General features: G+C 39.6%; 1 protein-coding gene across 2 annotated transcripts in view; it reads left to right on the forward strand.

Annotated features, from left to right (window-relative positions):
- Nucleotides 1-18,063, forward strand: part of CDC73 (cell division cycle 73) — a 161,271-nt gene that overhangs the window by 131,462 nt on the left and 11,746 nt on the right. For both annotated transcript variants that reach the window (XM_006146030.3, XM_006146031.3), the window contains exons 14-15: nucleotides 9,500-9,661; nucleotides 12,965-13,065. In XM_006146030.3, the coding sequence (XP_006146092.1) occupies nucleotides 9,500-9,661; nucleotides 12,965-13,065 (263 nt within the window). The remainder of the gene's footprint in view (nucleotides 1-9,499; nucleotides 9,662-12,964; nucleotides 13,066-18,063) is intronic.

Raw genomic sequence — 18,063 nt, forward strand, 5'->3', positions numbered from 1 at the left:
ATGATTTTCTAGTAGTGATTAAATCCATTTTTTTTTGTTTTTTTTTTTTTTTTTTTTTTTTAAATAATAACTACTTTATTTAGGGACCAGCACATGGCATAATGTCTATGTCACTGGACTCCCATGTAGTCCACCATGGTTCAACTCCTGAACCTGGTGGCTTAAACTCATGCTGGGCATGTGTGTGTGCCCAAGATCCCAAGAAGAGAATGGAGGAGAAGGGATTGCGGTGTGGCCATCCCCCCTAGGGGGGAGGGGGTTGATTTCTTGCTTTCTGTCTCTCTGTCTTTCTGGAGAGCGCACACGACCTATCGCAAAAACCTTAAAATTTGACCAGAGAAGGACAGAGAGAGAAAGTGAGAAAGCAAGCCTCCGGGTCGGGGACTCAAACCTGGGTGGGGTATATAGTCAAGTAGGCCTCCATTATAAACTGTTTAATTCCTATGTCTAGAAACTTGCCTTATCCTCTTTTCCCTAAGAGTTTAGTGATTAACATTCCTATTGACTTTAAACCCCACTCCTGCTAGTTGCCTTAAGATACACGCTCCAGTCACCAGACCTTGCCTGAACTCATGGAGACCAGTGAGATGACACTGTGTTTAGGCAGGGACAGAACATACCCTTAGGAGTGGTTAACCTGCTCACCTGCCTGTTTTGCTTCTCTGAAGTGCTGTGCTTTTGTAAAATCTACCCTCTACCCTTCCAAGCTCACTATACCTTGTCCTCGTGACCATCATGTCATGGGGTGGGGGTTTGTGATCTTTGTCTTTATGAGCACCGTTTTCCTTTCACTCGAGGTTGCAGGGTTTTGAGAGACATGACTCCCCTAGATGCCGCTGGCTCAATCAGTGAACTCCGTACATTTGACTGTGTCTGGACGTCCTCTTCATGCTGATTAGACTGCAGCAGTAGGAGTCCAGCACCCTAACCACCACGCCACCTGCTGGTGCCTTTCCTGTACTTTTAATGATTTCTTTAGATGGAACTTAGTTATCTTTTTGTTTGCCCATGCCTTAAACTGGTGTTCAGTCCACAGTTTCATTTTAAGCTATAGGCATATTTCAATTCTAGTGGTTCTATTAAGTCTTTCTCAAATTTTTAGTCTCATTTTTTATCATTTCTCTTGCACTGTATATATTTGCAACTTTATAAGCTTTGATCTTTGATAATTGCAGCATTTGGAATCTTTAGTTACTTTTTTCTTTTTAAAAGTTTATTTATTTATTTATTCTATGAGGAGAGAACAGACGTTCTCAACCAAGTCTTCATGCCTCTGTCCACCCCCAGTCCCAGCCAGCCCAGATCAAGGACGGACACACCCAGCATGCTCAGGGGATCTTAGCGACCAACCACGACCTACCATGGGGTCTGGCTGTCTGATCACTGTGCCAGTGCCTGGCTGTAGTTACCTTTTTCGTTTGAATGTTGTTTCGTTTGTGGTATCTTGTTTCCTGTGTGCTTAGTTGTGTGTACTGCTTATTTTACTGTTTGTCATTTTGTTAATTCATTATATTTACTTTTCATTCTTCTTCAGGACTTTCTTCCTATGGAAATTTTTTCATGCGCTAAGTGAAGGTGGGAATACTCTGGAGAAAGTTTGCATTTGTGTCTGCTAAATCTCTGGGATTATTACCAATTTTGGATCATTTTAAATTTAATTCTTTGAGGTTTTAATATCAAGATATTGTCAGTTCTTACTACAAATGCAAGTGAAGTCTACTGCACAGTTCTGAGACATTTGATTTTTCCTGCAGTTGCCAAGATGGGCTAGCGATGCAGTTGGAGGAGGAAAGAAGAGGGAGCTGTGGGTTTATTTCTAGGTATTTTACGAGCGTAACCCCAGATAGTTCTAGCTTTATGAGAGGAGGAACTCTTACTACAATAGATTCCCTACCTTGAATAGAATTTGGGCTTTCTGGGGACTGGCAGGTGGTGTGGTGGTTAAAGGGTCTGGATTTCCACATGGATGACTGCAGTTCAAATCTGGGACCTGGCGGACTCGAACTGTGTATGTATAGTTTTTTGTCATAAGAGTGCATTCACTGGAGAGAGTCAGAGAAAGGGAAAGGGAGAAATCCCCCCCCCCCCACAAGGGGATGGCCCACATTACAGTCCCTTCTCCACTCTTCTCCTTGAGATTTTGACCATGCTTGCACACATGCCTGGAGTGATTTTCAAGTCTCCATGTCTGGGGTCCATACTGTGGTCAGCCATGTGGAAATCCAACCTTAACCACCACCCACCGACCCTTAATTGTATATATTTTTAGAAAAAGTGTATTTTTTAATTTCATGACACACACACACACACACACACTCACACACACTGCCTGACAGTGGCTTGTCAGATCATGACCCTCCTCCCAACCTTTCAGTCAACAGGGGGGGTCGGGGGGAGAGAGGTCACAAATGTGCCTGTGGATGTAGCAGTGTGTTCGGGTCGACCTGAATATGAACGCCAGGCTTTCCCATGTCGTTCAGTCTTGTAAAGCAGCACCCCATTGCCTCTGCTGCAGTTGGGCTTTTCTGTACTTTATCCATGATTTTTAGTTTTTTGTTGGGGGGGTGTTATTCCATTTACTGAGGGGACCTGCCACATTATCATACCAAAAACTGAGTAGAAAACATTGGTTTTAAAGGTCGTAACTTAGTAAGTATTGACTCATATGATAGCACCATAAATTTTTCTAAAATGAAAATGCGAGTTGTAGCTGTCGGCCCAGGCTTGATGGCACAGTTCCCAGTGTACTGGACTGCAGTGCTGAAGGCCACATGCCTGATTGCGGGTTTGGAATCTCGGGTTGCCCTGAAGGCCTGCAGGTTGTGTGCACAGGTGCCTAAGATGCTGAAGGGCAGGAGGGTCCGGGGACTTGGAGCACGCCATGACTCTGTTGAGTCATTAAACATTTTAATCGTCATAATTTCCAAATGGAGATCCAAATGGTTGACCTGGAGTAGCTGAATTGATAGTGCTGTAACATAAAGCACCCTGGTCATACCCTTAAGTTTAGTTGACTAAGAGCCTTCGTATACTTTACTGATTGTTTTTTTAAACAATATTTTATTTTTTAATTTTTCTTCTTCCATCTGACCAGAGAGAGCACACACATGAAAGTAGGCTACCAGGTCTGGGACCCGAAGTGCAGTTAGCCATGTGGAAGTCCATGCCTAAGCCACCAGTCCACCCCCGTCCCCCATTATTATTATTATTTTTTAACTCATTCTGATTTGCACGTTTATTTTTCATGATTTTGTCTTTGAAATGGAAACGTGTCTTGTAATTGATGGCATCTCAGAGTTGCTGTGGCTAGGTGGCAGTCCTGACATAGTTTTCGTTATCTGTACATACACAGCATGGTGATGGCAGTGAATGCGTGTCATCAGTTCTCCTGAGAGGCGTGCATAGGTGGATTGTTTACATGGAATTTAAATGGAGAGTGGGCCTCGAACACTCGGTTTGTATTTTGCAGGTCCATGTTTGCATGGACTTTTCTCAGTAAATATTATAAATTCTCTTCTTTCTTAAGATTTCCTTAATATTTTTTCTCTAGCTTGCTTTATTGTAACAGTACAGTATATTATGTATGTATCAAATATGAATCAACATTTATGTTGATTTTAGGTCAACACTGGGCTGTTAGTAGTCTTTGGATGGTCAAAACTTTTATGTCAATTTTTGACTGGTGGTGGGTTCAGCACCCCATTCCATGTTGCTTAAGGGCCAACTGTAGTTTAAAATATCTTCAGAAAGATTGACCATTGAAACGAGCAGGTAATAGAGGAACAAAGGAGGACTTAACAGTACCTCATTTCAAGGCTTACTGTTGGGATCAGCAGATGGCATAATGGTTACATTACTGGAATCCCACGTGGTTGACTGCAGTTGAAATCCTGGACTCAGCAGCTTTAATGCACGCCAGATGTATGTGTGTGTGTGTGTGTGTGTCCAAAATCCCTAGAGGAGAATGGAGGAAAAAGTTTTGTGGCATGGCCATCCCCCCTGGGGGGTGATTTCTTGCTTTCTATCTCTCTCTGTCTCTCTGGTGAGTACACAGTCCCTATAGCAAAAATCTCTTTCTTAAAACAAACAAACAAAAAGACTTATTGTCATGCCACAACCATCAAGACATTGTGGTGGTGATGTAAAAATTAGACAAATGAATAAATGAAAATAATAGAGAAAGCAGAAATGGGCCTACACTGTTTTGGACAAAGATGCCAAGGCAGTTCAAATGAGAAACAAAAGTCTTATCCACAAATAGCCCTGTAACGACTGTGGAAGTAAATAGTTGGGTGTGATTCACAACTGTTCCCTAACACCGTATACAAACACTCATTTCAAGTAGATTAGCTATCAAAACATAAAGACTAAAACTGTGTCTTCTAGAGGAAAGCATAGGAATGTCTTTGTGACCTTGGGGTAGACCATCTTTTTTTCTTTTCTTTTTTTTGGAATTTTATTATAGGGCTTGTGTGTTCGCAGGAGAGGGAAAGTAAGAAATCATCCCCAAAGGGGGACAGCCTTATTGCAGTCTTTCTTTTCCATTCTCCTCTCAGGATTTTGGGCATGCATGCACATAGGCCAGGTGTGTGTTTCAATCCCCTGGGTCTGGGATTTGAAACGCAGATTAAGCCGTGTGGAATCTAGCACATTAACCACCATGCAACCTGCTGGTTCAGGGTAGACAAATATTTTAAAGGAGTGAACCATAAAAGAAAAAGGTAAATCGGACTTTGTTAGAATTTAAAACTTTGCTCATCAAAAGACACCATCAAGAAAATAAAAGGCCATGGGACCAGCAGTTAGCATAATGGCTATGTCGCTGGACTCTATGCCGCGGTCGACCGCGGTTCGAGTACCGGACCCGGTGGTTTAAACTCACGCTGGGCGCGTGTGCGTGCGTGCCCAAGATCCCGAGAGGAGAATGGAAGAGAAGGGATTGCGGTGTGGCCATCCCCCCTGGGGGGTGATTTCTCGCTTTGTATCTCTCTGTCTCTGTCTGTCTGGCGAGCGCACACGCCCTATAGCATAAACCTCAAAAAAAAAAAAAAAAAGGAAAAGAAAAGGCCAGAGAAATGAAAACATATGTCACAAAAGTACTTACATATGAATGCTTATATTAGATTGTTTGTAATAACCCCAGTTTTGGAACTGCCCTACTATAGACTGAATGCTTTCCCCACAACGCCCATCAGCCCATACGTTGTAACCTAATCATCAGAGTGACGGTATTAGGAGGTGGATCTTTGGGAGGTGATTAGATCTTGGGGGGCTCTTCCCCCATGAATGGGATTAGCTGCTCTATATAAAATGGACCGAGAGGGTGCTTTTGTTCTTTTTGGCATGTGTCATGGCAAAAAGACAACTGTCTATGAACCAGGAAGTAGGCCCTCACCAGACACCAGATGTGTTAAAATCTTGATTCTGTGCTTCTAGCTTCCAGAACTGTGGGAAATTACCATGTTTATAAGCCACCTCGTTTATGATGTTTTTGTTATAGCACCCCGAATGGACTAAGAAAGACCCAAATATCCACTTGGAGAACAGGAAAATGAATTATGGTGTATTCTTGAAATAGAATTCTACTCAGCAGCAAAAAAGAATGAAATACTTATAGTTCCCCACAACATGGATATCAGAAACATAATGCTTAGTAAGAGCAACCAGGTACAAGCGAATACGCCCCATATGATTCTGTGTGTATGAACTCCCATAACAGACTAAACTGTTCCATAGTGATCAAAAGCAGAATGTCAGTTGCCTGTTGGGGGCAGAGACATGAGGGTCAGTGAGATGTATATGAGGAGCTTTCTGGATTGGTACATGTGTTCTTTCTTGTAATGTATCCTGGTAAGAACACTGGGCATACATTTATGAAAACCCATTTTACATTTTACTGTATATCAATTTTGTGTCAACAAAAACATATTGTATATACAGAAGTATACTGAAATGAAGCAGTGGGTAATACACTTGGTATTTGTGAATTCCTCCTTGTCAGAGAAAACCTCAATCCAATATTTTCTTAGAAAGGCAGCAGCTAAGTGTTTTATACAACACGAGAAAGGAAGATACTAGTAGATTAAGCTGTGTTGCTTTTTATTCCTGAGGTACATGTGAAAGGGTTGCCTATCCCAATATCAAGCAGTGTCTCCCATGCTAGCCAATTCCCTCAGAAGGATGATTCCTCTGGTTTATGTAGAACATTTTTTTTTTTAAGAGATTTTTGTGATCAGGTGCGTGCACTTGCATGCGCAAGAGAGGCAGAAAACAAGAACTACCCACACCCCTACCCTGGGGATGGCCATGCCGTAGTCCCTTCTCCTCCATTCTGCTCTTGGGATCTTGGGCACGCACGCACACGCGCCTGGTGTGAATTTTAAGCTGCTGGGTCTGGGACTCAACCCACGTTTGACTACGTGGGAGTCCCGCGATGTTACCATTACACCGTCTGCGGTCCCACATATAGAATGTCACTAAGGCGCTGTCAGAGTTTGGGTGGCAGAGCGTTTTTCTTTACCGGCGAGATGCCGAGTCATGGTGTATTTCGCAGCGTTGGTGTCTTAGATTTGATGAGCTACAGTAGCAGCATTGGTGTCTTAGATTTGATGAGCTACAGTAGGGTGAACACGTTACATTCATGTTTACTAGATGTGAGGTGCATGTCCAGCACCCCTAATCTGAAACCCCAAGTGTCCCAAAATTCAGAACTTTTTGAGTGTTGGTAGGACATCACAAGGAAAGAATTCTGCACCTGACCACATGTGACTGGTCACAGTGAAAAAATGCTGCAACACAAAAATACTATGTTAAATTTCCTTCAAGCTCTGTATATAAGATGTCTATTCATCATAAATCAATTTGGGGTTTAGACTGGGGTTCCATTCCTAAGATAACTCATTATACATATGCAAATATTCTGAAGTCTGAAACCTGAAACCCTGGTCCCAAGCATTTCAGATAAGGGATACTCAGTGTCTGCTAATCTTTTTAGTGGGCTTAAGTTTAGAAGAGGTGATGAGATTTATCCTCTTATTATCAAATGAAATCACAAGGCTGAAAGCCTTTTGTAATAAAGTGTTTTCTAACAGAAAAAAAGGTGACTATTCTAAGGAAAAGCCTAGATATAATTCAAATAGAGCATGTAAAAAGTCTAGGACTGTGGTTAATTAAAATAATTTTTTTAGTGATTCTTAATTTTAGTAAAACTTATATCAACCTGTGCGTAACCATGCAAATTCTATATTATTCTTATTTCTTGGGCATCAAAAGTTGAATTAAGTGATTAATAGGCTTTTATTTTTAACTTGAGTATTAGATCACTTGTTTATAATATTTTATAATTCACTTATTAAGTTTGTAAGTAATTTCATATGAGTAAATTTATACTTTCACATCATATTAAAATTTGAGAAGCCAGAGAAGAAGGAGATGTAGTATTTTATTTAAGAATTTAAACATTTTTGGGACCAGCAGTTAGCATAATGGCTATGTCTCTGGACTCCCACGTAGTCAACCGTGGTTCGCGTCCTGGACCCGGTGGCTTAAAACTCACGCCGGGCGCGTGTGCATGAATGCCCAAGTTCCCGAGAGGAGAATGGAGAAGGGATTGCAGCGTGGCCATCCCCCCTGGGGGGTGATTTCTCGCTTTCTGTCTCTGTCTCTCTGTCTGTCTGGCGAGCGCATGCGCCCTATAGCAAAAACCTCTCAAAAAAAAAAAAGAATTTAAACATTTTTAGCTCCATCTAGACACAGACTGATTGAGATGCATTAAAGGAAAGCATCTTTCTCTTGGCAAGTTTATCCAAAAATACATACTTTTAGTTTAAAACTATTAATGCTTAAAAAATTATCTCAGAATATTGTTTTCCCCTTTTTACCACATTGAGCTTATTTCACTTTTTTTTTTTTTTTTGAAGAAGTTTTTCATATGTCTGGAAAGTGAGTTAAGGAGGACAGGGATGGTTTTATACAACTGTGTATATTGTCTAACTTCTAGCACACTGTATTGTATGTATTGTTCACGTAAGTGGTTTTGTTAATTGTGGTTTTAGATTAGAGTGGTTTCTAACAATATATGTGTATTAAACTTTTAAGATAATGTTTCATTACTCAAAGTGTTGATGTTATATTTGACATTTCCTTTCTTTTTTAATTGGCATTTTGTATGTAAGCTTGGTTAATAAATCAAATAACCAAAATCTGTAGGGAACAAATGATTATCTGGGAGAGATTTTTAAATGCTGTGAAAATCTTAACTTTTTCATCAGATGTAATGAATGGATGTGAGAACAGTTGACTTGAAAACAAAGTTCAGTTTTCTCACTACCACTGCATATTGACTACTTTAACAGTAACATTAGTTCACTGCATGATGATTCCAGCGTGCAGTATTGAAATTTCTCCAGGCGCTCTACCCATGCGTGCATCTTCTTTGCCCTTTCACCTTTCACTTGATCTGAACTTTAGAAGCAGAACAATGTTCAGTGCAGCGATTGTGTTGCCTCCATTGGAGGAGCTAGACCATAGCTAATAACATATGCTAATAGACCATGTTAGCAATATGTATGTTTAGGCAATAACACTGTTTTAAAATGCTTTGTGATTATTGCTGAGTTCTAGAGCTGGCAACAGCTCTCTGTTTTAGTACATTATTTTGGGTGAGATAGTGGAGAATTGAATCACACAAGTAGAGTTGATAAATACTACTTGTTAATAATACTAGCAGTATACTAAAATGGACAGTTGACATATCCTGATTTAATTCTTCTACTTTAAAAATTGCAAAGCAGTTCTGAAGCTTGTCAGCATTTTTCTGAATCTGTTGAAGCATAAGATATGAAAAGGGGTGCTCTGGTAGAAGCTCCTAGTAGACTTAGTCACTGTGCAGAAGCCTAGTTTCTAACAATAGCACCTTCATTTTAAGTGACCTTTAATTAGTTTCCTTTTATCATAAACTTTTCCTTGAATAGCATTCAAGAAATCAAGGATTAATGTGGAGAATGCTAAGTGCTATTTGAGTGATTATAAATTGTGTGTTTACACTCATCGCAACATGTGGCCTACGTGGCTTGAGTTCTCTTTGGTGTTCAAAGGCAAAGTTTGAACATGCGGAGCAGGTTTATCCAAAAATACATATTTTTAGTTTAAAACTATTAATGCTTAAAAAATTAGCTCAGAATATTATTTTCCTCTTTTCACCACATTGAATTCATTTGACTTTTTCTTTTTTTTTGAGAGGTTTTTCCTATAGGGCATGTGCACTTGCCAGAAAGACAGAGACAGAAAACGAGAAATCACCCCCCAGGAAGAGATGGCCACGCCACAATCCCTTCTCCTTCATTCTCCTCTTGGGATCTTGGGCACGCACACCCAGCGTGAGTTTAAGCCACCGGGTCCGGGACTCGAACCATGGTCAGCTACATGGGAGTCCAATGACATAGCCATTACGCCATATGCTGGTCCCCTCATTTGACTTTTATCATATTTTTTTTCAAAGATTTGTTCCATCCGACGAAAAGAAGAAACAAGGGTGTCAGCGAGAAAATGAAACTCTCATACAGAGGAGAAAAGACCAGATGCAGCCAGGGGGCACAGCGATTAGTGTCACCGTCCCTTACAGAGTTGTGGACCAGCCCCTTAAGCTTATGCCTCAAGACTGGTAAGATAAGTGTATTTTGCAAATATTCATTAAATTTTTGTGTTTTGTTGATTTGTATTTTCAGTTTTGTCAAAGTGTCAAATTTTATCCTGGCTTGTAAATAGAAACTATCCTTGAAAACTGTGGTAATGTAAATAGATCTAATTGATCATCAATGATGTTGCTATTTTAGTCATCCCTAAATAAACGAATATTTTGATAACTACACTTAATATTTATTTATGAGACAAAACACCCTAACTTGTGGAAAACTTAGTGTACAGAATTCTTTCCACTTGCTCAATCTTTCCAGATCAGGTTTTAGAATGGAACAGATAAACTACTGTTTTGTTTATTTATTTATTTAATAGATTCATAATAATAATTATTATTCTTTAATTTGATCAGAGAGACAGAAAAACAGGGAAAGTGAGATAGCAAGCTGCCTGGTCCGGGACTTGAACTTTGGTCAGCCATGTGGGAGTATAGCGTCCCAACCATCATGCCACCTGCTAGCCTCTAACCTACTGTTGTTTCAAAGTCCTATAGTTTAGATTTTTGATTGGAGAATTTAGATTGTCTAGTAGGAATGATAACTGAAGGCATAGTTACTTTTAAGGGAATAATTTAATAAAAATAATATAATAAGCTATTTTGTCATGGTTTAATGCTTTTATTACATTAAAATGTCCTTTAACAAAATATTAATTGGCTTATAATATAATGTGCCTGTAAATTTGAATATATGATTTATGTTAAATTATTTTATTCATATGAGTTAGAGTAAAAATTCAGTCTGAGAGTGTATCTCTGATACAGAGAATGCAACATATGGTGTATTAAATAAGATTTACCTGGAAATACTTGCTTTCAAACCTTAGGAAGTTAAATCCATTGAGATGATTATTATGTTAAGAAATTTAGCAAAGAATAAAGGTTTTTGTTTGTTTAGTGATTCTCGCCTCATACTAACAAATACTTTGAGCAATATGAAAAGTGAATAAAGTGAAAATTTCAGATACTGGGCTTCAACAAGCAGGGAAATCACACTGTTTGTAGTACATGTTTGCAGTTATTTGCAGAAGATGCTGATACAGATGGCATGTGCAGACACCGTCTCCTTGCCACAAAACCCTGCCTGTGTGCATCAGCTAGGGTCTCTAGCCACTTTTGTCACGTCCGAGGAGTATTTTTCTCACCTCCTTTCTTTTTCTTTAATTGTCCTTTGAAGATGCATAGGGAGTAGCATACATGTTATCCTGCTTCCCTGCTGATCTGAGACCCAGTAGGATGTAGGTGACTTCTGTCCAGCAAATTTCCATCAATTTGGCAGGCACTTTGGGCTCTAACTGTTGTATGGTACAAATTACATCTTAAAATTGAGGAATCATTCAGTCGTGTGCTGTGTTACCAAAGGTGATTTTGACAGTTTGGGATGTGTATCCCATGGGAGGTGAATTTTTTACTTGACACTTAATCTTAGCCTCAGAGATTTTGACCAGGTTAAGAATTTTAACTGGGTTTTCACTGCAACTTTGTAGTTGCTGTAGGTCTTTTACTTGGATAGAGACAACCCTGGTTTAATGCTCTTTTGGATACATAGAGTCACTTCATGCAGCGGTTATAAAAATATGGCTGCAGGAAACCAGCAGTTAGCGTAATGGCTATGTCGCTGGACTCCCACGTAGACGACCGAGGTTTGCATCCCGGACCCGGTGGCTTAAAACTCACGCCGGGCGTGTGTGCGTGCGTGCCCAAGATCCCAAGAGGAGAATGGAGGGGAAGGGATTGCGGCGTGACCATCCCCCCTGGGGGGTGATTTCTGGCTTTCTGTCTCTATGTCTCTCTCTGTCTGTCTGGAGAGTGCACGCACCCTATAGTGAAAAATCTCAAAAAAATAAAAAAAATTAAAAAGAATATGGCTGCAGACCTTTGGGCATTCTTCAGATCCTCTCTGGGAGCTGCAAGGTCAAAACTGTTTGCATGGTAATACTGAGATGGCTTTTCTCATGCTGTGTCAGTCTGCAGACAGGAGCAACAGCATACACGGTACCCAAGATAAGCTGTTTACTCTCCTTCTTCCCTGTCTCTCTGTCTTTCTTCCCCTTCTGTGCTTCCTTCTGCTTCTCTTCTCTCTGGTATGCCCCTGCATCTCTGTTTCTTCATCTGTGAAATGGGATGCTAATAGCATTCACCTCCCAGGGTGGTTGAAGAGGAGCCCTGTGAATGTGAGTGACTAGAAAGTGGAGTGGCCATAGTTAGTGCTCCTGGAAGCAGTACTTGAGTTAACAGGATGGTTAAGGGTCTTGTTTCGTTCCCACTCAGTAATTCTAGGTTTAAACTGTTCATGGCAGTACTTACTCTAATTTTCAATTTAATTAAATATTGTGTAAAATGATGAAATATATGGGCTAGAAAGAGATTTGTTCTTTGTAGAAAAACTGTTGCGAATGGTCAGAAAAACAAATTGTTTAAAAAATAAAAACTCTCAGAGAATTTAGGAGTTTTCAAAGAATTGGGAAAATTATCAGAGTTTAGGTAAGTTTTTTCATTCAAATTATTTACAAAGTAAACAGAGTACTAAAAACTAAGACCTTGGGCCTTTGAAAAATGATTAGTTGAGTGAATTGCTATAATTTAAGTTTTAATAAAATTAAAATATTTAAGATGTGCTTGAATTTTAAATGACTTCCTTTAAAAAAACAACTTTTATGCTTAATAGATTAACTACTTTTCCCTATTGCATTGGAAAAGTGGCCCCTACTTTAACTAATACAAGAGAAAAGAAAGGCTAAAAACAATGACATAAAAGTACTGTGTATATAATTATGTTTAAAAGATGCAGGTGTTGGCTCAGTCTCTCTGCGGTGCCAGAACCACATGGCAGGTCAGAGTTCAGTTCTAGGTCAGCCCTACCTGTGCACACAAGCCTGTGATCCAGCTGGTATTGGTGGGGACAGTTGGTGATACTAGACCCTGTGGAGGGTGCTTGTTTTTCCCTTTCTCTTTCATTGAAAGAAAGAAAGAAAGACATACACTTGAGAGAGAGAGAGAGAGAGAGAGAGAGAGAGAGAGAGAGAGAGAAACTGACTGAATTAGGCCCTGAAACAGATGCACAGGAAGCATGGCAGTCACAAGTGCAGTCTGATGGCATGTCGCTGGTGGTTGAAGTTGGGGTGATGTGCTTACCTGTGTCTGCCTCTAGGAAGATTGATGAGGAATGCATCTCTGAGTACTTAGGAAACTCTTTCCTTAGGGGTTTATGGTAGTTAAATCTGAAGTTTAAGATACTTCCCTCTGTCCCCTCTGCTCTTGTGCTTACAGGGACCGTGTTGTCGCAGTTTTTGTGCAAGGCCCTGCATGGCAGTTCAAAGGGTGGCCTTGGCTTTTGCCTGATGGATCACCAGTTGATATATTTGCTAAAAGTAAGTGTTTTTTTTTTGTTGTTGTTGTTGTTTTTTTTAAATGTTGACCGCTTACTCCATATAGAAATATCCTCACTGTATTTACAAGAAAGAACCATGTATGGCTCTGCATATAATAGAGAACTTCAAAAAGTTTGTGGAAAAGTGGAATTATAGTACAAGTTTATTTTCATGCAACTATTTTTTAAAAATTCACGAATACTTCTTTTTCATAATATGCACTTTTCCATGAACATTTTGAGGTTCCCTTTACATAGTGCGTATATCAAAGGATTGCTGTTAACATACATAATGTTAATTTGTATGAAATATATTTCCAAGCACTTTTGCACATTAGTACTTTTTGTGTAGGTTTGTCTAAAGTGAATATTGCCTATCCTACAACTCCAGTAGTTATTTTTTGAACACTTTAAAGTCACTAATATCATTGCATGCCCATACATTTTTATTAAAATTGATGACTTTTTATTTGATGGTTTTTAAATGGACTGACTGTTGCTAAACAGAAATATGTTGCCATAAATCAAAATGCCGTATGACACGTTCCGGCCTTCCCACCTCTGAAATGACTGGAGCGCAGTTGACTGTTTCCTTCATTTGGATCTCAGTTAACTGTTCTTTGAGAACTCCTCTCTGGCCAGCCTGTTTGAAATAGCTATCACCTCCTTCCAGTTGGTCTGTAACTATTAGGTTTTCTTCATATCACTTACTGGTGCTTGGCATTTCTATTCTTATTGTCAGTCTTCCCTGGTCAGGTGTAAGTCCCATGATGGGAGAGGTCTTCTCTCTTTCCTTCTCTCTCTCTCTTTTTTCTTTTAGATGTTTTTTGCTTTAAGGTACATGTGCTCACCAGAGTGAGAGAGAAAGAGACAGAGACAGTGAGAGGGAAAGTGAAAAATTACCCCTCAGGGGGATGGCCATGCCACAATCTTTTATCCTCTTGAGATGTTGGGCACACATGCATGCGCCCGGCATGTTTTTCAAGCCACTAGGTTTAGGACTTGAACCGCGGTTGGCCATGTGGGAGTCCAGAGATGTAACAGCTGTGTTGTCTGCTGGTCCCGGGGAGAGGTCATCTTGATCTTACCTTTGTGTCCCAACATGGAAGAACCTAGCATAGGGAGGTTTCTCTTGAGTAAATTATTTCAAATGGCTTATATTCTTTGTTGAATATATGGGTATAAATTGATATAACAAAAGTAAAAGATGAATTTAGCATGTTTGCTGGAAGGAGTATTCCAACTCTTACTATAATTGGGGTTTTCAATTAAATTAGTAACATTGAAATTAATTTTTAACAGTCATTCACCTGAAACAAATACGTTTATTAGAAATGACAGCTCTAGGACCAGCGGATGGCGTAACGGTTACGTAGCTGAACCACCTGGTTCCAGTTCTGTACCTGGTGGCTTAAAACTCACACCGGGCGTGTGTGCTTGTGTACCCAAAATCCCAAGAGGAGAATGGAGAAGAGATTGCAGCATGGCCATAACCCCTGGGAGGGGCCATTTCTTGCTTTCTGTCTCTCTGTCCTCTAGTGAGCACACACCGTATAGTAAAAACCTTTCTTAAGAAATAAAAAAGGAAAAATAAAGGGCAGCTCTAGGCACAGTGTGTCCAACGGTGTGACTGTGCACGCCTGCCTTTCACGGCAACCTCGGCTTTCATCTGTGCTGCCTCCAAAAACGGGTACTGCCCAGCCTTGAAAATGTTAAAGTCGTTTATTATTCTGCTGTCTTCGTTCATTTTTAAAAATGAATCAATATTACTAATGTTATGATTACCTTGTATGTTATTTCCGAAACTTGAGAAATGGATAGAGTTGGTAAATAGGGAGTTAGTTACATACAGGGAGGAGATGGGAGTGTTACTGGAAGGAACCTGGCAGTAAATGCTAATGTGTGCATCACCTGCTTGCTTGCCGCGTTGGATAGTAACAAAAAAGTATCAGAATGTCTTCAAAATGTAGATGCTATTTGAATTTGATAAAAAAGACATTGTTTTATTGTTGTTTTGTTCAGATCGTTAGTCTTCCAAAACTTAGATAAGAATTGAGAGAATTTTCTTTTAATAGTTATCAGTAATTTCATTCATGAATTATTCTTTTTCTTCAATCTCCCTTCTATACTGGCTCCTTTCTGTCAGTATTTTAAAATACCTTTCCCCTTTCAACTTAAAATGAACAACAAAACAAAACCTTCATTCTTGACCTCACCCCTTTTTTCTAGCTTCTTTTTCCCCTACTAACTCATTTTCTATTCTCTTGTCAATCCACTGTGGCCTGGCTCTAGCTTTCCACTAAAACCATCCCTACTCATGTCACCAGGGACCCAAGTATTGCATACTTTTGACTTTTTCCTAGAATTTGACCTTGTTGACTCATTTCCTTCCTTTTAAAATATTCTTTCCAAGTACTTGGTATGCTTCATCTTAGACTTCCTTGCAGTCTATCCTTTGGCTGCGTTAGGATGCTTCAACTTAGCATTTTTACACCTTACAACGGTGCAAAAGCAAAGCAGTAGAAACCATCTCTGAATATCCAGATGTGTATTGTTTTTCACTTTCAGTACAGTATCCAGTAAATTACATGATCTAGCCAACACTTGATTATAAGGAGGCTTTTTGTTAGATGATTTTGCTCAACTGCAAGTGTGAGTGTTCTGAGTGCATGTAAGGTATGTGAGGCTAGGCTGTGATGTTTGGTAGTTAGGTGTATTAAATGCATTTTCAACTTATATCTTTAGCCTATATGGGAGTTTATCAGGACATAACGCCTTTGGAAGTCAAGAAGCGTCGTACATGCTTACCTTTGTGTTTTTTTCTCTCTTAATTCCAAGTCCCGTCTCACATAGATCTGATAGCTCGTCGTCGTTGTTATCTGTACGCCCTGTTCTAAAAGTTATGGCTCTAGGTCGGTATTCCAGCCCTACACATCTCACTGACTCCCGGGTCACTCCTCTGTGATGCTCACTGGTGCATCAGATGCAGCCTGTTCCAGGTGGAATTGCTCACACACGTCCTCTTTCCCAACTGTTTCTTGTCCTTGGTTAGTTGTTTTTACTATTTGAGAGACAGAAATTTAGGAATGGATTGTCTCTTAGCATTTAGTTGATCTATCTGTTTTTACTCTTCTGCTTCCACCTTTTTCCTCATCCACTACACTGAGGAAAAGATATGATCTATATGCATACAGGGAAAACCAAGGGTGTTAAGAAGCATCTCCATGGGCATTAGTAAAACATAGTACATTTTCCTAATGTTGTATAATTGTGATTATATTGTAAAATATGCAGTTTTAGAGAAGGTAGTAAATATTGAATTGTATAAAATTGCCAAATAAAATCTTTGTGAAATTATAATGAGGATTTTGAGCTTATAACTGGATATTACTTTTTTTTTTTAATTAGAGATTTTTGCTATAGGGCACGTGCACTCACTTATAGACAGAGAAACAAAGCGAGAAATCATCCTCAAGGGGGTTGGTCATGTTATAGTCCTTTCTCCTCCATTTTCCTCTTGGGATCTTGGGCGTGCACACACATGCACCCGGCATGAGTTTTTTTAAACTGCTGGGTCTGAGATTCAAACCGTGATTGACTATGTGGGAGTCCAGTGACATAACCATTATGCCATCTGCTGGTCCCTGAATATAACTTTAAAAAGATTGCTTATGGGGACAAACAGATGTTGTAGCCGTTATGTCACTGGACTCCCACTTAGCTGACTGCGGTTTGAGTCCCAGACCTCGTGGCTTTAAACTCATGCCAGGCACCTTTGCGTGTGTGTCCAAGAACCCCAGGAGGAGAAGAGATTGCAGTGTGATATTCCCTCCGGGGGGTGATTTCTCACTTTCCCTCTCACTATTTCTGTCTCTCTCTTCCTGGTAGCATATGTACTCTAAGGCAAAAATCTCTGCAGAAACAAAAAAACTTTTATGGCCCAGCCTTGGTGATGACAGTTGGTAGTCTGCCGACCTGTGGTGACAAAGCCATAGGGCGGACTGTCGTTTCAGATCTCAAGTTGACTTGAAATATGCCGAGTGCAGGCCCAGGATTCTCACTGCCTAGAGAGCTGGAGAGAAGAGGTGGTAGCCTCAAGAGACCCAGTGAAGGATGTCTATCTGTCTGTCTGTTTCTCTCTCTCTCATGAGATAATAAACCTTAAAAAATACTTCTGCTTGAGATAGCGACATACTTTTGTTGACCGAGATTATTTTTATCACATTCTGGATATTCTTAGGTACCTTTTAGGACATTATTTCATTGGATAATCTTCTGTATTATGCTGTCCCTTTGTCATTTATCCTGCCATCAGTGTATCCAAAAAAAGCGTTATTTTTCTGTTCTGTTTTGTTTCTTTGTTTGCCTTTAAAGATGACAGAATTCATGCAGTTTGCAAAACTAAGGGATTCCGAATTGTGTGAAGAAGTTGGCTTTTGTATTAGTTGTGCTTCCATATCACTTCCTAGAAAAGAACTTTTCTTCTATTTTTACTTTTAGAGGCTTAAAACCTTTAAGTCATTTTCTAGATAAGAAAGATGTTTTTATGGTAGTGTGTTGGTGTGAGTTTGGCACCACTGCTTCATGCAAATAAAATATTTGATGGTACTTTATTTTGATACTTTATTAATGACTTATACTTTTTGAATTTTCTAATATCTCAGCTTCAGTTTAAAAAAGTCTTCTGATGGAAAAATAAATATCAGTAAAACTGAAATCTGTTGAAATTACTGAAAGAGACTAGATATAGCTTAGAGAAACCATTTTTAACATAGAACTCATATATTTATTTTTTTAAGGATTATTTATTTAATTTTTCCATTATTACTATTATTATTTAAAATTTGACCACAGAGAGAGAGGGTGGGAAAGTGAGAAAGCAAGCTGCCAGGTCTGGAACTCTAACTGTGGTCAGCCATGTGGGAGTCCAGTGCTTTAACCACCACACCACTGTTAGCCCAACTCATGTATTTTTAAGAGTGACTTAAAGCAGACATTG

The sequence above is a fragment of the Tupaia chinensis genome, unplaced genomic scaffold (genome assembly GCF_000334495.1).
Source record: "Tupaia chinensis unplaced genomic scaffold, TupChi_1.0 Scaffold000161_4, whole genome shotgun sequence".
NCBI lineage: Eukaryota > Metazoa > Chordata > Mammalia > Scandentia > Tupaiidae > Tupaia > Tupaia belangeri.